The sequence below is a fragment of the Bombina bombina genome, chromosome 1 (genome assembly GCF_027579735.1).
Source record: "Bombina bombina isolate aBomBom1 chromosome 1, aBomBom1.pri, whole genome shotgun sequence".
Taxonomy (NCBI): domain Eukaryota; kingdom Metazoa; phylum Chordata; class Amphibia; order Anura; family Bombinatoridae; genus Bombina; species Bombina bombina.
In genome coordinates this window covers 1,277,491,179-1,277,507,947 of record NC_069499.1, presented here as the reverse complement: position 1 = coordinate 1,277,507,947, position 16,769 = coordinate 1,277,491,179, and the positions used below count along the sequence as shown (strand labels likewise).

General features: G+C 36.4%; 1 protein-coding gene across 1 annotated transcript in view; it reads right to left on the bottom strand.

Annotated features, from left to right (window-relative positions):
• Nucleotides 1-16,769, bottom strand: part of LOC128664374 (ankyrin and armadillo repeat-containing protein) — a 62,856-nt gene that overhangs the window by 9,992 nt on the left and 36,095 nt on the right. Inside the window, exons 7-8 of the mRNA XM_053719210.1 lie at nucleotides 12,947-13,103; nucleotides 8,741-8,888 (exon numbers count right to left, since the gene is read on the bottom strand). Coding sequence (XP_053575185.1) covers nucleotides 8,741-8,888; nucleotides 12,947-13,103 — 305 coding nt within the window. The remainder of the gene's footprint in view (nucleotides 1-8,740; nucleotides 8,889-12,946; nucleotides 13,104-16,769) is intronic.

Below are 16,769 nucleotides of genomic sequence, written 5' to 3'. Positions count from 1 at the left end.
TATATGGGTACTTATAAGGGGGAATGAATGAGTCTAGCAATAAAGATCCACATCTAGACGTTGCGTGGTAATACCCGTGTACTGTTTGAGGCAGCATTTACAAGTAATTAAGTATATTACAAACTGGGAAGTACAGTCAATCCTTTTTCTTTCATGTAATTGGCAAGAGTCCATGAGCTAGTGACGTATGGGATATACAATCTTACCAGGAGGGGCAAAGTTTCCCAAACCTCAAAATGCCTATAAATACACCCCTCACCACACCCACAATTCTTAAAGCTTAAAGCGATTTTAAAGCTTTTGCTTGTAATTGTAGAAATAAAGGTTTAGTTTTTTTCTGTAAATTTGCAGCTTTTGCATGATATATGTCCACATTTATAAGAGCCTGCATTTAAACTAAGCCAGTTACTTGTGGTATAGTCTTGTTAGAAAAAATATTTTTGGTTAATTCACCTAGTGAAGGTGCTACATATTTCTTGCTACATATTTGATACATTTAGAAATGATGTCTGTGAATTTATTAAAATTGTAAGGTTACTTTTGATTATGTTACATACTTTGTGGTACTGCCTACTAAACTTGTTTGTGAATAAAATATTGTTCTCCATGTTTGGTTTTGATTTTTTCATAAATAAACTATTTGGCTCATGATGTGGTGATTGGCTCGCCTATTAAATAGAGAAGTTTTCTGGATAGTAAAACTACATACCAGGTACCCTGAAGGGATGAATAGACGTCTAGATGTGGATGTATATTGCTAGACTTATTCATTCCCCCCTTATAAGTACCCATATACATACACTCCTTGTTAACACAAGTTAAATTAACTCACCTTTACAACTTTTGAGTTAACAATATTTCTATTCCCTTAAAGGTATAATAAATAATGGAAAAATTTAATATATATTTTTATTTGAAGATCAATTGTTTTTTCAAATGTTGATTATCAGTTTGAGCCTTATTTAATCCATTTTTATTGCATATTGAAATAACTCTACATCTTAATAACACATGGGTCAGTATATGATAGATCCTTAGGGCCCTTTCAGATTAAATACTATATGCATAGCCTAGTAGTTCAGTACTATCACAAATGCAATGACTACTTATATTGATATACCTTTTTGACACCTTTATTCTATGTACATCTACTGACCGCTAACCTTGTGCTACTATAAGAATAAGGGGGTCCATCCGATAAAAATCGTCGCCCGCAAAAGCCGGAAACGCCAATATTTGCGCGGGTTTGGTATCACATATACGGCGTAACCTAGAAGTTACGCGCGTATATTTCTGCCGTCGCCCGTAGTTTTTTTGGGATATAGGCAGGTATACCAAACCCGCGCAGTTTGGTATCCAATATGCAGCGTAAGGACTTACGTGGCGAAAATGGAGAAAACTTACTCCATTTTCACCTCGCCACAAAAAGCAGCCGTAAGAAGCCTTACGCTGACTATTGGAGCCCCGTAACTCCCTAAACTGGCTGCTAAAATAAACTTAACACCTAACGCATGCGCAATGTCTATCTCCCTGTCAACCGCGATCTGCTAAATAAAACCTAACACCTAACGCATGCGCAATGTCTATCTCCCTGTCAACCGCGATCTGCTAAAATAAACCTAACACCTAACGCATGCGCAATGTCTATCTACCTGTCAACCGCGATCCCCCCCCCCCGAAATCCCTAATAAAGTTATTAACCCCTAAACCGCTGCTCCCGGACCCCGCCGCCATCTACATAAACTAACCCCCTACTGTGAGCCCCTAAAACCGCCGCCATCTACCTTATCTATCCCCTAATCTGACCCCTTACACCGCCGCCACCTATATAAAAATTATTAACCCCTAATCTAATCCCCCTATACCGCCGCCAGCTATATTAATATTATTAACCCCTAATGTAAGCCCCTTACACCGCCGCCATCTCTATTAAAATGATTAACCCCTTATTTAATCTACCTACCCCGCCGCCAGCTATATTATCTATATTAACCCTAAGTATATTATAGTTAATATAGGTATTACATTATATATATTAACTATATTAACCCTAATTATATTAGGGTTAATATAGTTACTATAGTATTTATATTAACTATATTAACTCTATCTAACCCTAACACCCCTAACTAAATTTATATTAAATTAATCTAATTCATTTATAAACTAAAATATTACATTGTAGCTATGTTAGGGTTAATATTTATTTTACAGGTAAATTGTTAATTATTTTAAGTAGGTATAATAGCTATTAAATAGTTATTAACTATTTAATATCTACCTAGTTAAAATAATTACCCAATTACCTGTAAAATAAATCCTAACCTAAGTTACAAATACACCTACACTATCAATAAATTAAATAAACTACAAACATCTATCTAAAAATACAATTAAATTAACTAAACTAAATTACAAAAAAAACAAACACTAAATTACAAAAAATAAAAAAAAGATTACAAGATTTTTAAGCTAATTACACCTATTCTAAGCCCCCTAATAAAATAATAAACCCCCAAAATAAAAAAAATTCCCTGCCCTATTCTAAATTAAACAAATTTCAAAGCTCTTTATCTTACCAGCCCTTAAAAGGGCCTTTTGTGGGGCATGCCCCAAAGAATTCAGCTCTTTTGCATACAAATACAATACCCCCCCCATTACAACCCACCACCCACATACCCCTATTCTAAACCCACCCAAACCCCCCTTAAAAAAGCCTAACACTACCCCCCTGAAGATCTCCCTACCTTGTCTTCACCACACCGGGCCGAACTCCTGATCCGATCCGGGCGATGTCTTCCTCCAAGCGGCAAAGAAGAATTCTTCCTCCGGCGATGTCTTCCTCCAAGCGGCAAAGAAGAATTCTTCCTCCGGCGACGTCTTCCTCCAAGGGGCAGCAAAGTCTTCATTCTTCCGGCGGCATCTTCAATCTTCTTTCTTCGCTCCGCCGCCGCGGAGCATCCATCCCGGACGACTACTGAACTTGGAATGAGGTACCTTTAAATGACGTCATCCAAGATGGCGTCCGCCGAATTCCGATTGGCTGTTCCGATCAGCCAATAGAATGCGAGCTCAATCTGATTGGCTGATTGGATCAGCCAATCGGATTGAACTTGAATCTGATTGGCTGATTCAATCAGCCAATCAGTTTTTTCTAACTTAATTCCGATTGGCTGATAGAATCCTATCAGCCAATCGGAATTCGGCGGACGCCATCTTGGATGACGTCATTTAAAGGTACCTCATTCCAAGTTCAGTAGTCATCCGGGATGTATGCTCCGCGGCGGCGGAAGCGAAGAAAGAAGATTGAAGATGCCGCCGGAAGAATGAAGACTTTGCTGCCGCTTGGAGGAAGACGTCGCCGGAGGAAGAATTCTTCTTTGCCGCTTGGAGGAAAACATCGCCCGGATCGGATCAGGAGTTCGGCCCGGTGTGGTGAAGACAAGGTAGGGAGATCTTCAGGGGGGTAGTGTTAGGCTTTTTTAAGGGGGGTTTGGGTGGGTTTAGAATAGGGGTATGTGGGTGGTGGGTTGTAATGGGGGGGGGTATTGTATTTGTATGCAAAAGAGCTGAATTCTTTGGGGCATGCCCCACAAAAGGCCCTTTTAAGGGCTGGTAAGGTAAAGAGCTTTGAAATTTGTTTAATTTAGAATAGGGCAGGGAATTTTTTTTATTTTGGGGGTTTATTATTTTATTAGGGGGCTTAGAATAGGTGTAATTAGCTTAAAAATCTTGTAATCTTTTTTTATTTTTTGTAATTTAGTGTTTGTTTTTTTTTGTAATTTAGTTTAGTTAATTTAATTGTATTTTTAGATAGATGTTTGTAGTTTATTTAATTTATTGATAGTGTAGGTGTATTTGTAACTTAGGTTAGGATTTATTTTACAGGTAATTGGGTAATTATTTTAACTAGGTAGATATTAAATAGTTAATAACTATTTAATAGCTATTATACCTACTTAAAATAATTAACAATTTACCTGTAAAATAAATATTAACCCTAACATAGCTACAATGTAATTATTAATTATATTGTAGCTATCTTAGGGTTTATTTTATAGGTAAGTATTTAGATTTAAATAGGAATATTTTAGTTTATAAATGAATTAGATTAATTTAATATAAATTTAGTTAGGGGTGTTAGGGTTAGATAGAGTTAATATAGTTAATATAAATACTATAGTAACTATATTAACTATATTAACCCTAATATAATTAGGGTTAATATAGTTAATATATATAATGTAATACCTATATTAACTATAATATACTTAGGGTTAATATAGATAATATAGCTGGCGGCGGGGTAGGTAGATTAAATAAGGGGTTAATCATTTTAATAGAGATGGTGGCGGTGTAAGGGGCTTACATTAGGGGTTAATAATTTTAATATAGATGGCGGCGTTGTTAGGGGCTCACTTTAGGGGGTTATAGATATAATATAGCTGGCGGCGGGGTACGGGAGCGACGGTTTAGGGGTTAATAGCTTTTTTATTGTTAGGATAGTGAGGGGGATAGCGGATAGAGGGTTAGACGTGTCGGGCTTTGCTAGGGAGGCGTGTTAGACAGTGCGGGTGTTTTAGACTTTAGTCAGGTTTTATAGGCGCCGGCAGTTTCTAACGTGCCGCAAGTCACTGGCGACGCCAGAAATTTGTACTTGCGCAGATTTCTGGACATCGCTGGTTTGTCAGTCTTACGGCACGTTAGCATCTGACAGCGACTTATATGGGATAGCTCGAGTTGCGAGCTGAAACTGCGGGCGACGCCGGTTCCCTCGCTTGCGCCGCAAACTGCGATCTATATCGGATCGCGCCCAAGATGTTTTATTTGCAGTTTCCCTATTTTCAGATTTTATTTAATTTTTGTTTTATTTCATTTTATTTATGATTCATTTTCTATGTATATAATTTTTATTACTATATGAAATTACTAAATTGTAATATAAATTTATGTTATTCAAGCCTATGTTATTTGATAAATGTTATACTCATATTAGGAAATAATGTATAATTAACGTATGCTTGAATCATTTCACACAGAGCACATCTATTACTCAAATCTATATGATAAATAAAAACAGGTAACACCATAATCTTACAACCAGTAATAATGTTCTCCATAAGGAATGGATAATACCATTGGATGTTGTGTTGCTGAGGTCACTACTATGTATATAACCCAGTGTCCTTAGAATCTATGTAGCCTCCGATGAAGCGCATGCGCGAAACACGTCAGGCATCACTGACTGTGACCCTCAGCCTTACTCAGCTTGGAATTGTCCATTAAAGCTTTTTTTGTTCACAAGACTCTCCTTGTTCCAGTGTGATTACTTTCTGCCTCATTATTATACATTATTACGATTGGGAATACTGTTTTTGGTCCGCTGAACTACACACTGGAACTTTTTCCTCTATGTGAGGAGCCTTCCCCTTCCAATAGCCTATTATCACCTTACTTCACTGGTGACGCACCAAGAAGTCTCTGACCAGCAACACGCTCATTGCAATCAGCACGCCTACTATAGGACATACAGACCAAACCTGCTCCAGAGGGGTACCATCGCTCGTTTGGAATAGAATTCCAATGTAAGTCCAGGCATTTCATTGATTACTCAGCACTTTGGGAAAGTGGAAGCAGCACTGAGGAGGTTTATCCACCCAACAAATAATGGATTATGCCGCTCCCCTGCAGAGCTACAATATACATAGGCAGAAGCGGATGTATGTTCAAGGGAGAAGGCTAAAGGATACTTCATTACGTTATCACCTTCAGTCCTTGATTACTATAAAACTTTCTGGGACTAAATAATCCGTATGCTTTGATCTCTATTTCACTCAGTTTAAGAGATCATGAATTAGACCAGGAACGCCTCTATTATAATTATTTATTGTGTATATGTCTGAGGAAACATCTTGTTTACAGCTGAGAAATGCCCTGTGAATATAAACTGTTTTTACAAGGGAACATGTTTTGTTTAGGGTCAACTTATATACATTTTAATAAATATTTTATTCCACATGTAAAGCCAGCTGAGTCTTTGGGTGCTGTAACTCTTGTTAGCTTATATTTGCTATTTCTGTTTCATCTCTGTGATATACATTTATATACACAATGAGAGGCTTTCTGTTTCTTTTTTTTACTGGTTATCTCTTGAGGGGGGATTTGGAGAAGAGTAGCTGATAAAAGTGGGAAGAGGCATTAAACTTTTGGAATACTTATTGCTCTCTATTTAATAGATTTCTTGTTTTCAAGGCTCTGTATTTATATCGAATGCGCCCCTTATTCGTTTCTCTTTTCTCATTTAAAGGAAGAAATTACTATTATCTTGATCACAATTTTACACTTGTTTTCCATAGACAATTCCTGAACTTTGGAGAGTGTTGTCAGTGTGTTTTTAAATAACCCCAAAATGTTTCTGCTGTTAATACCCATGAAGCATGAAATGTTAACTGCCTGAAAACAACACAAAACTGTTATTAGTGTTGTTGATCTCTTTAAATGGTGATTTTGTGTGTTTATCAATTACATCACAGGTTAGGTTGATTGATCCTTTTAATAGGGTGTAGTGTTTAGTGATGCTGAAATCTATAGACGTGTGCTTGTGCTGTTCATTCTATGCGCTCTTATTCTTATGATTTAGCTCTGTTATCAATTTAAACTTTTTCCAATAAAGTATTTAGTTTCTCTGTGGATATTCCTGTATGTTATTAACATTTGTCAGTGCAGAGGTGGCTGTTCAGTCCTGAAGCTTATGCTCATTAACATGCAGGAACAGGTGGAAAGGATTATAGGTATTGTGGGCATATGTATTTATTGGTTTATTGATTTGGCTATTTATATTAGTGTAAAAGTGATTATTAGTAATATTTTAACTTTAATTGATTAAGCTGGTAGCATTTGTATCTGTTTCGTTAAGTTGCTTCCTGTCACTCAATATTGCTGTTAGTAATTTCAGTTTGTCCTCTTAGTTGTGGATTTCAATAGGTGAAAAATTACCCTGTAAATGTTTCTTTAAGTATCGAACTTGAATTGTGATCAGAAAAAGGAGGAAGGACACAATTATAGGATCATTTTTTACTGAAACAATAATGAATAAAACTTGTGAAGATTAAGAATGAAGATGGCTGGTTGTGAGTGCATCAACATAGAAAATGGCCTGATCAGCAGCTGTTAATGTGCAGATGAAATCAGTCAGCATCAATGGCTGGAAGGAGGCAAAGAGAGGGCAACTGCCTCAACTCAGAATTTTTCTTTTTCTATCTCAGCATAGGCACCTACTTGAGTGACTTGAAGTGCTTGTTCCACTCTACTTGCTAATTAACCATTTTTAAAATGATGTGCAATTTGTGTTCACACACAAACAAATTGTGTTAATTCCTATGTGAGTCATGACTCCCTTTCCTAATGAAAGATACATGTGCTGTATTCTATCTGCTTATCCTTCCTGACTTGTCTCTACCACTGTCACCTAAGGCACCTGTGGGTTTAGTATGGATATCATCCAATGGTCCCTAATGTGATGAATAAGTACTGTGATGTGTCTGTTTTCCCATGATAAACCTAAAACCTCTGAGTATAGGATAGGTTGTTGAGTCTCAAAGTGGGAATGCAAGGCATTACATTAATACTGGGAGCCACTAGGTGGCATTGTTAAGACTTTATGTTTGAATTTCATGTAATAAACTTGTTTGTTTTAAGATGTGATATAATGCACTATGAGATTGTCATATTATATATCATGAATAAGGGTGAACCACCCAAATCTTTGCTGTTGTTTGGATCAAACTCTGCAATAAAGGTCATTGCTTTTATATGAGTGCTGTGGAGCTGCATTGTTTTCTGTTTGTTGGAGGATGGCAGTGAGCCTCTGCTCTCACATGCACCACTATTGGGAAAATGCTAATTCCAGGAATGCATTCAAGTTAATATGTGATTGACTAACCATCCATATTATTAATGTTACATCTTTAAATCAAGCCCATTATTTTAAGGTTGACAAAACGTCATCACTTTCTTTGGCAACATTTAAAAACCTAGTGTCACCAGTGAGAGTTAATATTACCCCCTCCCCCACCACCACTTTTATTGAATTCTAACTGGAAGTGAAAACTATTTTATAAACCTGTATATTAGTTTCATTGTTGTAAAAAAAAAAGCACCAAGCAGTGGTTTATAGTTAATAGAAATCATTGCAGTAAGTAATATTAATGTTTTTTAATGGATTTTACCTTTTATTTATTTTTTACACTACATCTGTGCAGTATCTAGTACTTCCCACCATAGGTAACTGTCTTCTGCAGGAATGTTTATATAACTTGATGTGATAAAACTTCTGGAGTGACATGAGCTGGTTTACTATAAAGTGAATAGACTAGATAACAAGGAGTCAGATTTCCCATGCTCAGATCAGCCAGAATGTAAAGCTGACAAGACGTCAGCTCTCTTATCTTCCGGAGGACAGGGCTACACTGAGAATTTCTAAATGTTCATTTTGCAAGCAAACAAGCTGTTTGCTGTTTTTTTACATCATATGTTTCTTTTTATGTTTACTTTGATTTAAAATATTAGTTTTTACCAAAGAAGCACTGCCCCTTTAATATAGTCTAAGGCATTTCCATATGAGCAGCCATAATGTAAAATTGAAGTAGATATCTTCACACCGATGCTAATCATTTAGATATGTTGATTGCAAATGTATGACTAAATTTGTTATATCTTCCTTTAACAATATCATTTTTACCTCTTTAGCAGTTGTCTTTCTGCCATGTGGTTGAAGCTTAAGTAACTTAATGCAATAGCTGCAGAACCTTGGACCTGTTCTGATGGGTGGGACAGGAGTTGACTCAGCAATCTGACAACATTGATAGATATCATGGCATCCAAAAGCCCTAATAAAGCAAGGTGTAGAATTAAGGATTTCTTAGGGTTTGAGTTAAACTTACTTATCAGTTAATTAGATACTGAAATTCCCCAATGTCAACCTTCCATCCAGATTAGACAGCTATGGCTTATGATTTCACATCTTGCCAACAAAAACTTTTAAAACATTTTAACAAACTCTTTTTAACCGACTTTTCAGATTAACCGATCAAATAATTCTGTCAAAACCACACGCCTTTTGTTTTTTGTGACGCAACCAACATTTTGGAACATTCAGTGTCAGCTGCAAGGAAACCATTTTGATTTTGTCTGACATTTGTCTGCAGATAAACAGAATTCTCAAACAACATTGTGGAGCTTTAACAACAGGTTTTAATATAACCAAAAACGACACTAATTTAATAAACTTATGTGTTAATTGAGCAATATCTGGGTTTTTGTTTGCTGCTGTCTTCTTTCAATAAATACTTATATATGCTTTATATTGTATTTTTTCTTAAATGCACTATAATCAGCCACCTCAATACAAATATTTTATTACAGAAAATTGCTGTATATGTTATATCTCCTTTTAACCAAAACATGATGTGTATATAAATATATAATTAGCCTTAGATTACAAGTGGAGTTCAAAAATATTAGTGCTCTTGAGCACTAACACAGTGCAAGTAAATCATTACCCAGAGTGTTGTGCTTGTATTATAAGTTGAAAGTAATAACTAACACCACTAACATCTGGTGGTCGGATAGCGCAACCTTGCTATCTCCCTTTCCCCATGAGGGACACTACAAAAGCCTCTTCTGGCTTTTGCTCACGTTGTCTGAGATGACTAAAAACTTTGGGGGGCAACATCAGCTGTTACACGAAAGTATTTTATTTTTTTTATTTATTTAAATTAGCTTTATTTAGCATCAGAGTCATCATGTTACATGTTCGGAGACGCAGCTCCCAGGTGCATACAAAGGCTGATTCATTTTCAAATACATAACAGTTTAAACCTATAATACCACCAAAATAGTGAATCTTAATCTAATTCAAGTCCATTGGAATGTTCTAAAAATTCTATTTTATCTGTACATTTTATCCCTACGAGTTATCTGATCCTAGGTCTTTCTATCTATATCTTAAGTCCCATCTGCTCATCTATTATAATTTCCAAAGGTGATATTTTTTATGTCTTGTTCAATGTGTGAGTGTATTGTTCCCAAAGCGTCGCTATATCAGCATATACTGTATATCCATTTGGTCATGTTCAATATAATGATACTCCTCCAGTCCCAATATCTCAGAAACTTTTTCCCTCCACATCAATATGTCAGGGGTCTCTCTATTTTTCCAATTTTTAGCTATCAAGCTTTTACACTATTTGTCATAATAAAGAAAAGTATTTGTGTTAGTTTGTGTTTCAGTTTCAGGGGTTTATTTAAAAGCCAGATTAAAGGATCTAAAGGAAATTGTGTTTCTAATATGTGTTCTATTTCTGTAATAATTCATCCCCAAAGATCCCTAATAGAGGAGCACCACCACCATAGGTGAGCCATATCACTTCCTACATGTCCACAGCGCTAACATCTATTGTCCATCGTATGGAACAAGCGGTGAAGTCTGCAAGTAATACGTAATATTTTGAGGTTGAGTTCAGTAAGGTTAGAAGATGCTGATGTTTTTAGAGTATGTTGAAAAATCTGTGAGCAAGTCTGTGGCAGTATAATAATTCCCAAGTCTCTTTTCCAATTTTCCATATAGCGACGGACGTATCCTGGTTGGTTTTGGGTCAATAATTTATATATTTTTGATATTGTATGTCTTGGTGAGGGAGTTTGAGTGCATAGCAGTTCAAAGTTAGTGCATAGTCTCAACATGTTTTTAGCTAGTGGGTTTCTCGTAAAGAAATAATGTGTTCTATGGTATGTATACCAGTGAGTGAATCCATTCAACCCCTGCTGCACAAATGTTGCCTGTGATTTGATTTGTTCGTTGTCTATAAGGTGATATGCAGGTAAATCTACAACTGTAGCAGCCTACTGTCGTTAAGCTACAAAATTAGTTAACTCTATTATTCCGTTTGTAATCATCGATGTTAAGGGAAAAGGCCGAGAAGATATAAAAGGGAATTGTTTAAGCGCTATGTCCCAGGTTTCGAATGTCTCTAAAATCATTGGATTAGTAGTTTTAATTTTTAGTTTTTTAATGATTTATATTTCAAAAGTTTATTACCAGCGTGCAAGTAGTAATCAAGTGGTGTGCACAAGCTTCTGAAAGAGGTAAAAGGAAGTGAGTGAAGCAAATGGTGATCTGCAAGCCCACTGTGAGCAAGCTGCACCATGTGAGGCATTCTAGGCACCAGTTCCGCTTATGTTAAAACAGAGCCGTTACCCGAGCAAAGTAAGCAAAGGGGTTCCTAAATTTTACAGTCAAGCCTGGTACAGTGGTGGGCTGTTTAGTTATGTGCATAAGAGGCACAGACTTCTTATAGAAATACTGGCATGCTGAGAAAGAGACACTGAGCATCCTGAGCAGTGAACACTAGACACCCTCCAAGACTTTGCTCTTGACACTGGGCAGTGTGTTTGGCAGTGGGGAAGCCCTATAGAATAGTGATAAGTCCGGGAGGGGGAGGGAATGCATGCTGGGTCTTGTGAGGTGGAGAACATGGCGGTCTGTACAGATTTTTGTTTTGGATTTGAGTAGCTGTGTTGTCCAGGGATTCTCACTTAAAGAACATTTGTAAATGTTTTAAACTGTGCTACCCTTATGTTTCTACCTTATACCCATCAGCTCCTCACTACCACTCTGCACATAATAGTAATTTAATAGTGCATATCTATTATTTAAAAGGTTATAGGAAGATGTATGTTGCAACAACACTGATAATTCACCCTGTGCTATCAGTAGTGCCCCACTTGTAATATAGACCTTAGTGTTTTCAGAAAATCTAGATAAAGGTAGACTTTGGCATTACTATGGAATGTAGAAGCTATAAACGTGTATTCTCAGATTGGGAGCTCCATTCATCCTTCTCTCTCTCATTTGTTTTTGCCTTAGTAATGTCCTGGTTTCTCTCAATAAACCCTGAGGCTGAGATCAGCAAAATGCTGCCAAGGAACATCAAATACTGACTCAAGACCACCCAGATTCCATCACTGCCTCAGCCATGTCACTGGACATCACACATTCTGAATCTTGATCACTCAACCTTATCCCTAAACATTACTTGACCCAATCTAAGATCAAAACATGGAATGTGTCTACACTATGTTAATTTATGTATGTTTACTACCCTAATTTTGTTAATGGCCATTAGTTTACATGCTTTAATCCATTAGAGCATGTAATTTTAACATTAGCAATGCTGTAATTCAATGTGTTCAACCCCCGCAAAGAGGTTAAACACATAGTTAAAGTCCTAATTTGAACCCGCAGATCACTGTTGGTCCCAGGCGAAAACTGCCATTGATTTAATTAGTACCGCTAGTTGCACAGTTGAGTCGTGCGTCTAGCGCTGGTGATTGGATCATTGGCAGTTTCCACTTGGGACCAACAGTGCTCTGCAGGAACATAGCGGGGCTTTGAGCATGTGTCTAGAATCTGTGTTAGGGTTAAACACATAACATTACAACATTGCTAGTGTTTAAATTATATGTTTTAACATTATGGCTCTATAATGATGGATAAGTCTCTTCAATCTAGTCTCAGCAATTCCTTTGCTTTTCTATGGAAAATAATAGAGAAAAAAATTGAGGTTTAGATATTAGGTTGCTAGAACTCCATAGCAACTGAACATTTTGGAGATATTGGATAGGCCATAACAGTGATAATGCTGTGTTGATTTCTATCTTAAATTGTCAATACCGATCAAGACAACAAACCATTCATATGTGAGAATCCTCTATCTAGCTTTCCTTTTTTTATTAGAATAATCTATTTCTATATAGGCTAAGTACTTCATGCATCTAACAGAACTTATGTATCACTCACTGAATTATGAAACGATGTGTGGTGATCAAGGTATACTTGAATAAGATTATTTTCTGTGAAACTTATGCTAATTTAAAATCATGTTACCTGCACGGGTATGCGAAATTCGGGCCACACAATCTGCGGCAAAGGCGAGAGTTTCATTGTTTGTGGTACTTTCCAGAATACTCATAAGGGTCTGAATCCCAGTGGCACATGTGAATGAAGGCTCTTTATCTGGAATAATTCTTGCTAGAATTACTAGCTGCAAAAAAGCCACAGTGACATCTAAACCATTGTACATTGAAGCACTTGAAAATAGTATCAAAATTTGTATCAGAGGTTGTTATTATACTAATTGTTTTATTTGTAAATACGCACTATACAAGGGTACAATGAATACAGCTTGAAAGCAAGATGACACAATTTGACATAGCAATACAGATGCAATTGAGAACATTACACGGAAACTTAAAAACCAAGCTATTTAAAGTGAAGGTAAACTTTGATGAATGAAAGGCCAGTTTTTAAAAATACTATTAAAAAAGGGCCACTTTCATTCATCAAAGTTTACAAAGCAGCCATTTTGTTTATAAACTTACCTTTTTTCTTTTCACAGCCGGAGCAGCTTCCCCCACCTGGAGATCCTCACTTCACACGTCATCAATGACTAATCCGGCTTCCTCCAATCACGGCTTTCCCCCCCCAGGGGAATTATTGCCTGAGGACATGTTGTGATTGGAGGAAGCCAGATTAGTCATTGCTGATGTGTGAAGAGAGGATCTCCGTGCAGAGGAAGCTGCCTTGGCTGTGAAGAGAAGAAAGGTAAGTTTTAAAACAAAACGGCTGCTTCCTAAACTTTGATGAATGAAAGTGCCCCTGTTTTTAATAGTATTTTTAAAAACCGGGCTTTCATTCATCAAAGTTTACCTTCACTTTAATCATACTTGTTACGAAAATATGTTAAAGAAAAAGGTTTGAGAAATCGTATAGCATGTGCATTCATGAACATATGTATTCATACATACAGTACATCTATATAAATATCAAGAGCTCTCAACCTCCCAACATTTTGTGATATTATTATGGATTGTGATTTCCCTCCTGACACTTTCCCTAACTTTCTTATGCCCTGACTTTACCAGGCAAGTAAAACTAGGGAATGCCTAAAGCCAACCTGGAAATACCCAACTCCTGCCCATTTAAAATCATGTTACCTGCACGGGTATGCAAAATTTGGGCAACACAATCTGCGGCAAAGGCGAGAGTTTCATTGTTTGTGGTACTTTTTTTGTAATCATCAATTATTATTTTTAGTAATCATCAATTAGTGAGATATGATAAATCAGCATTTTAAGTTCTGAGAATTACAAAATTCTCAATTTTTTTAACTAAATTACACAAAAAGGGGCAAAATATAAAATGAAAGTATATTGCAAAGTTTTTCATTATGCATATTTAAAGACTTTTTTTTTATAAAATTCTCGAGGTGTTAGCTGTCCCTTTTACTATGGCAGGGCTGGGCCCTAACTGGGCCTAGTGTCATGAAAGATCAAGTTCATGTTCTTTCTCTCACAAGAAAATGTTTTAGATAACCAAGCTGAACCTATTTTATTCCTGGAAATTCAGGCAAAGGCGAGTTTCTGATTTCCTGGCTAACCAAAATGCACTATATTTTCTTCTAGTGATTTTTTTTTTATTATTCAGCTCCATTCCAGAACAATAGAAAAAAACACAATAGTTCATTTAGCCAACATTTCTCAAAATCAGTTTTGGCCTGAAAACACCCATTATACTGTGCATGGGGTTTATTTAACTCCACAAACCAAACAGAAAACACATTTTTTCATCAGTTTGTCAAAGGATCTTTGGGCTTTAAAATATAAACTAGGGATGGGCGAATGTTTTGCAACATTAGAAAAACGGCACGAATTTTAACACATTCGTTCGTTCGTTCAAATCGAATTTCGAATGTTTACATAACATTCTAACATTCGATTTTCGAATGTTCGGTTTCGAATTTTACGATTACATTTGAAAATATTCGAATTCGAAAAATTAGAATTTAGATTGTAATAGTATTTCTAATGCTTTTTCTTTAAATGTAATATTCGAATTATGCAATATTCGAATTTGAAAAATTTGAATTTATATTGTAATAGTATTTCTAATGCTTTTTCTTTAAATGTAATATTCGAATTATGCAATACGTGTATTCGAATTCGAAAAATTCTAATTTAGATTGTAATAGTATTTCTAATGCTTTTTCTTTAAATGTAATATTCAAATTATGCAATATTCGATTTAGAAAAATTCAAATTTATATTCGAATTAGAAAAATTCGAATTTATGTTTGTAATAGTATTTGTAATGCTTTCTTTAAATGTAATATTCGAATTATGCAATATTCTATATGGAAACATTCAAAATGATATATTTGTATCTATTATGTATCAATTTACTAAATTCCCACCCTACCACATGAACTATTGAACTTCTGAATAGTATTTGTTAAATAGAATGTTAAATTTGAAATTTTGAATGAGACATTCGATATAATTATAAACATTCGAATTCGAAAGTGACATTCGAAAACTGTAAATAACATTCGATTTTCGAATTTTCAAGAATATTCGTTCTTATCGACATTCGGATTTAGAATTCGAATTTTAGTAATAACATTCGTTCTACATTAGAAAATGTACACATTCGCCCATCCCTAATATAAACACATTGGATGAGTTGAAAACCATTTTTGCCAGTTCTGAGTAGAATTAATTGATTCCTTGCATGGCTTTTTTCAATGTTAGAAATTGATGTGCTTGAAAATTTTGATAAACCGCATTGCACTTGTTTGCTAACAAGTTAAAGATAACCCGCACCGCCCGTAACCCGTGGAAACCCGCACCGCCCGTAATTTCAACTCGCACATCGGGGTATAACATATACTGCGCCGTTAGATGCTAAACTGGTGTAAGTAGGACAAACTGGCGATCTTCTGAAATGTGGGCAAATACACATTTTAGTCATCGCAAGTAACTTACGCCAATATTATGTCCACGGAAAGTGTCAATAAAGAGTAGTATTATGCAAATTAGGTTAACACTCATAAAAATGAAACCGGAATTCAGATAAAATGCGACACGTAATTACGCTATTCAAATTCATATATAAACCCATGCGTAGCCGCCATTTTCTTCAGTGTGTTTGGATTGTTCGTTGAGCTACAACACACTACAATGGAGTGGAGGATTAGTCAGAGGCACAGACAGAGGAGTTAGTTAGGTCGCATTGTTGTTGAGTAAGATTGTACACTTACACATATTTTTACATATTGCACACATTGCATACATACATACATACATATACAAATACACCACACATTTTGTTTTCTAACACCTCACACATTTTATTTGATTTTTACAGTGTGATAGGCTGAGTGTTTGGTTGTGATTGTGTGTGATTGAACTGGGAGTGTGAGTGTGTGTAGTGTGATTTAGTGTGAGGATGGCAGGGAGAGGTAGGGCGGAGGGGAAGAGGGGAGAGGAGTGGCAGGGAGAGGAGTATTGGAGAGGGCAAGAGGAGCAGTGGGGTCCCCGTCAGGGAGTAAGTGGAGGAGGGAGAGACAGAAGGGATGATGGGAGGGGAGATGCCCAAGAGCCCTAGGCACATCTAGGAGAGGGACAGAGGGTACACATATGGGGACAGAAGGGAGGAGGAGGGAAAGGATAGGGAGGAAACCACACCAGGGACATCACAGGGAGGAAGCCAAGTGGCCATGGAGGATGACAGGCTGAGATGTCCCAACTTCTCATTTGCTGAAAATGTTGCCCTTGTCCAGGCCATCATGGACAATTACAGTGCCCTCTTCGGGCAGGAGAAGGGCAAAGGCATTGCCAAAAAGAGAAAAACTGCATGATTAGCAGTAGAG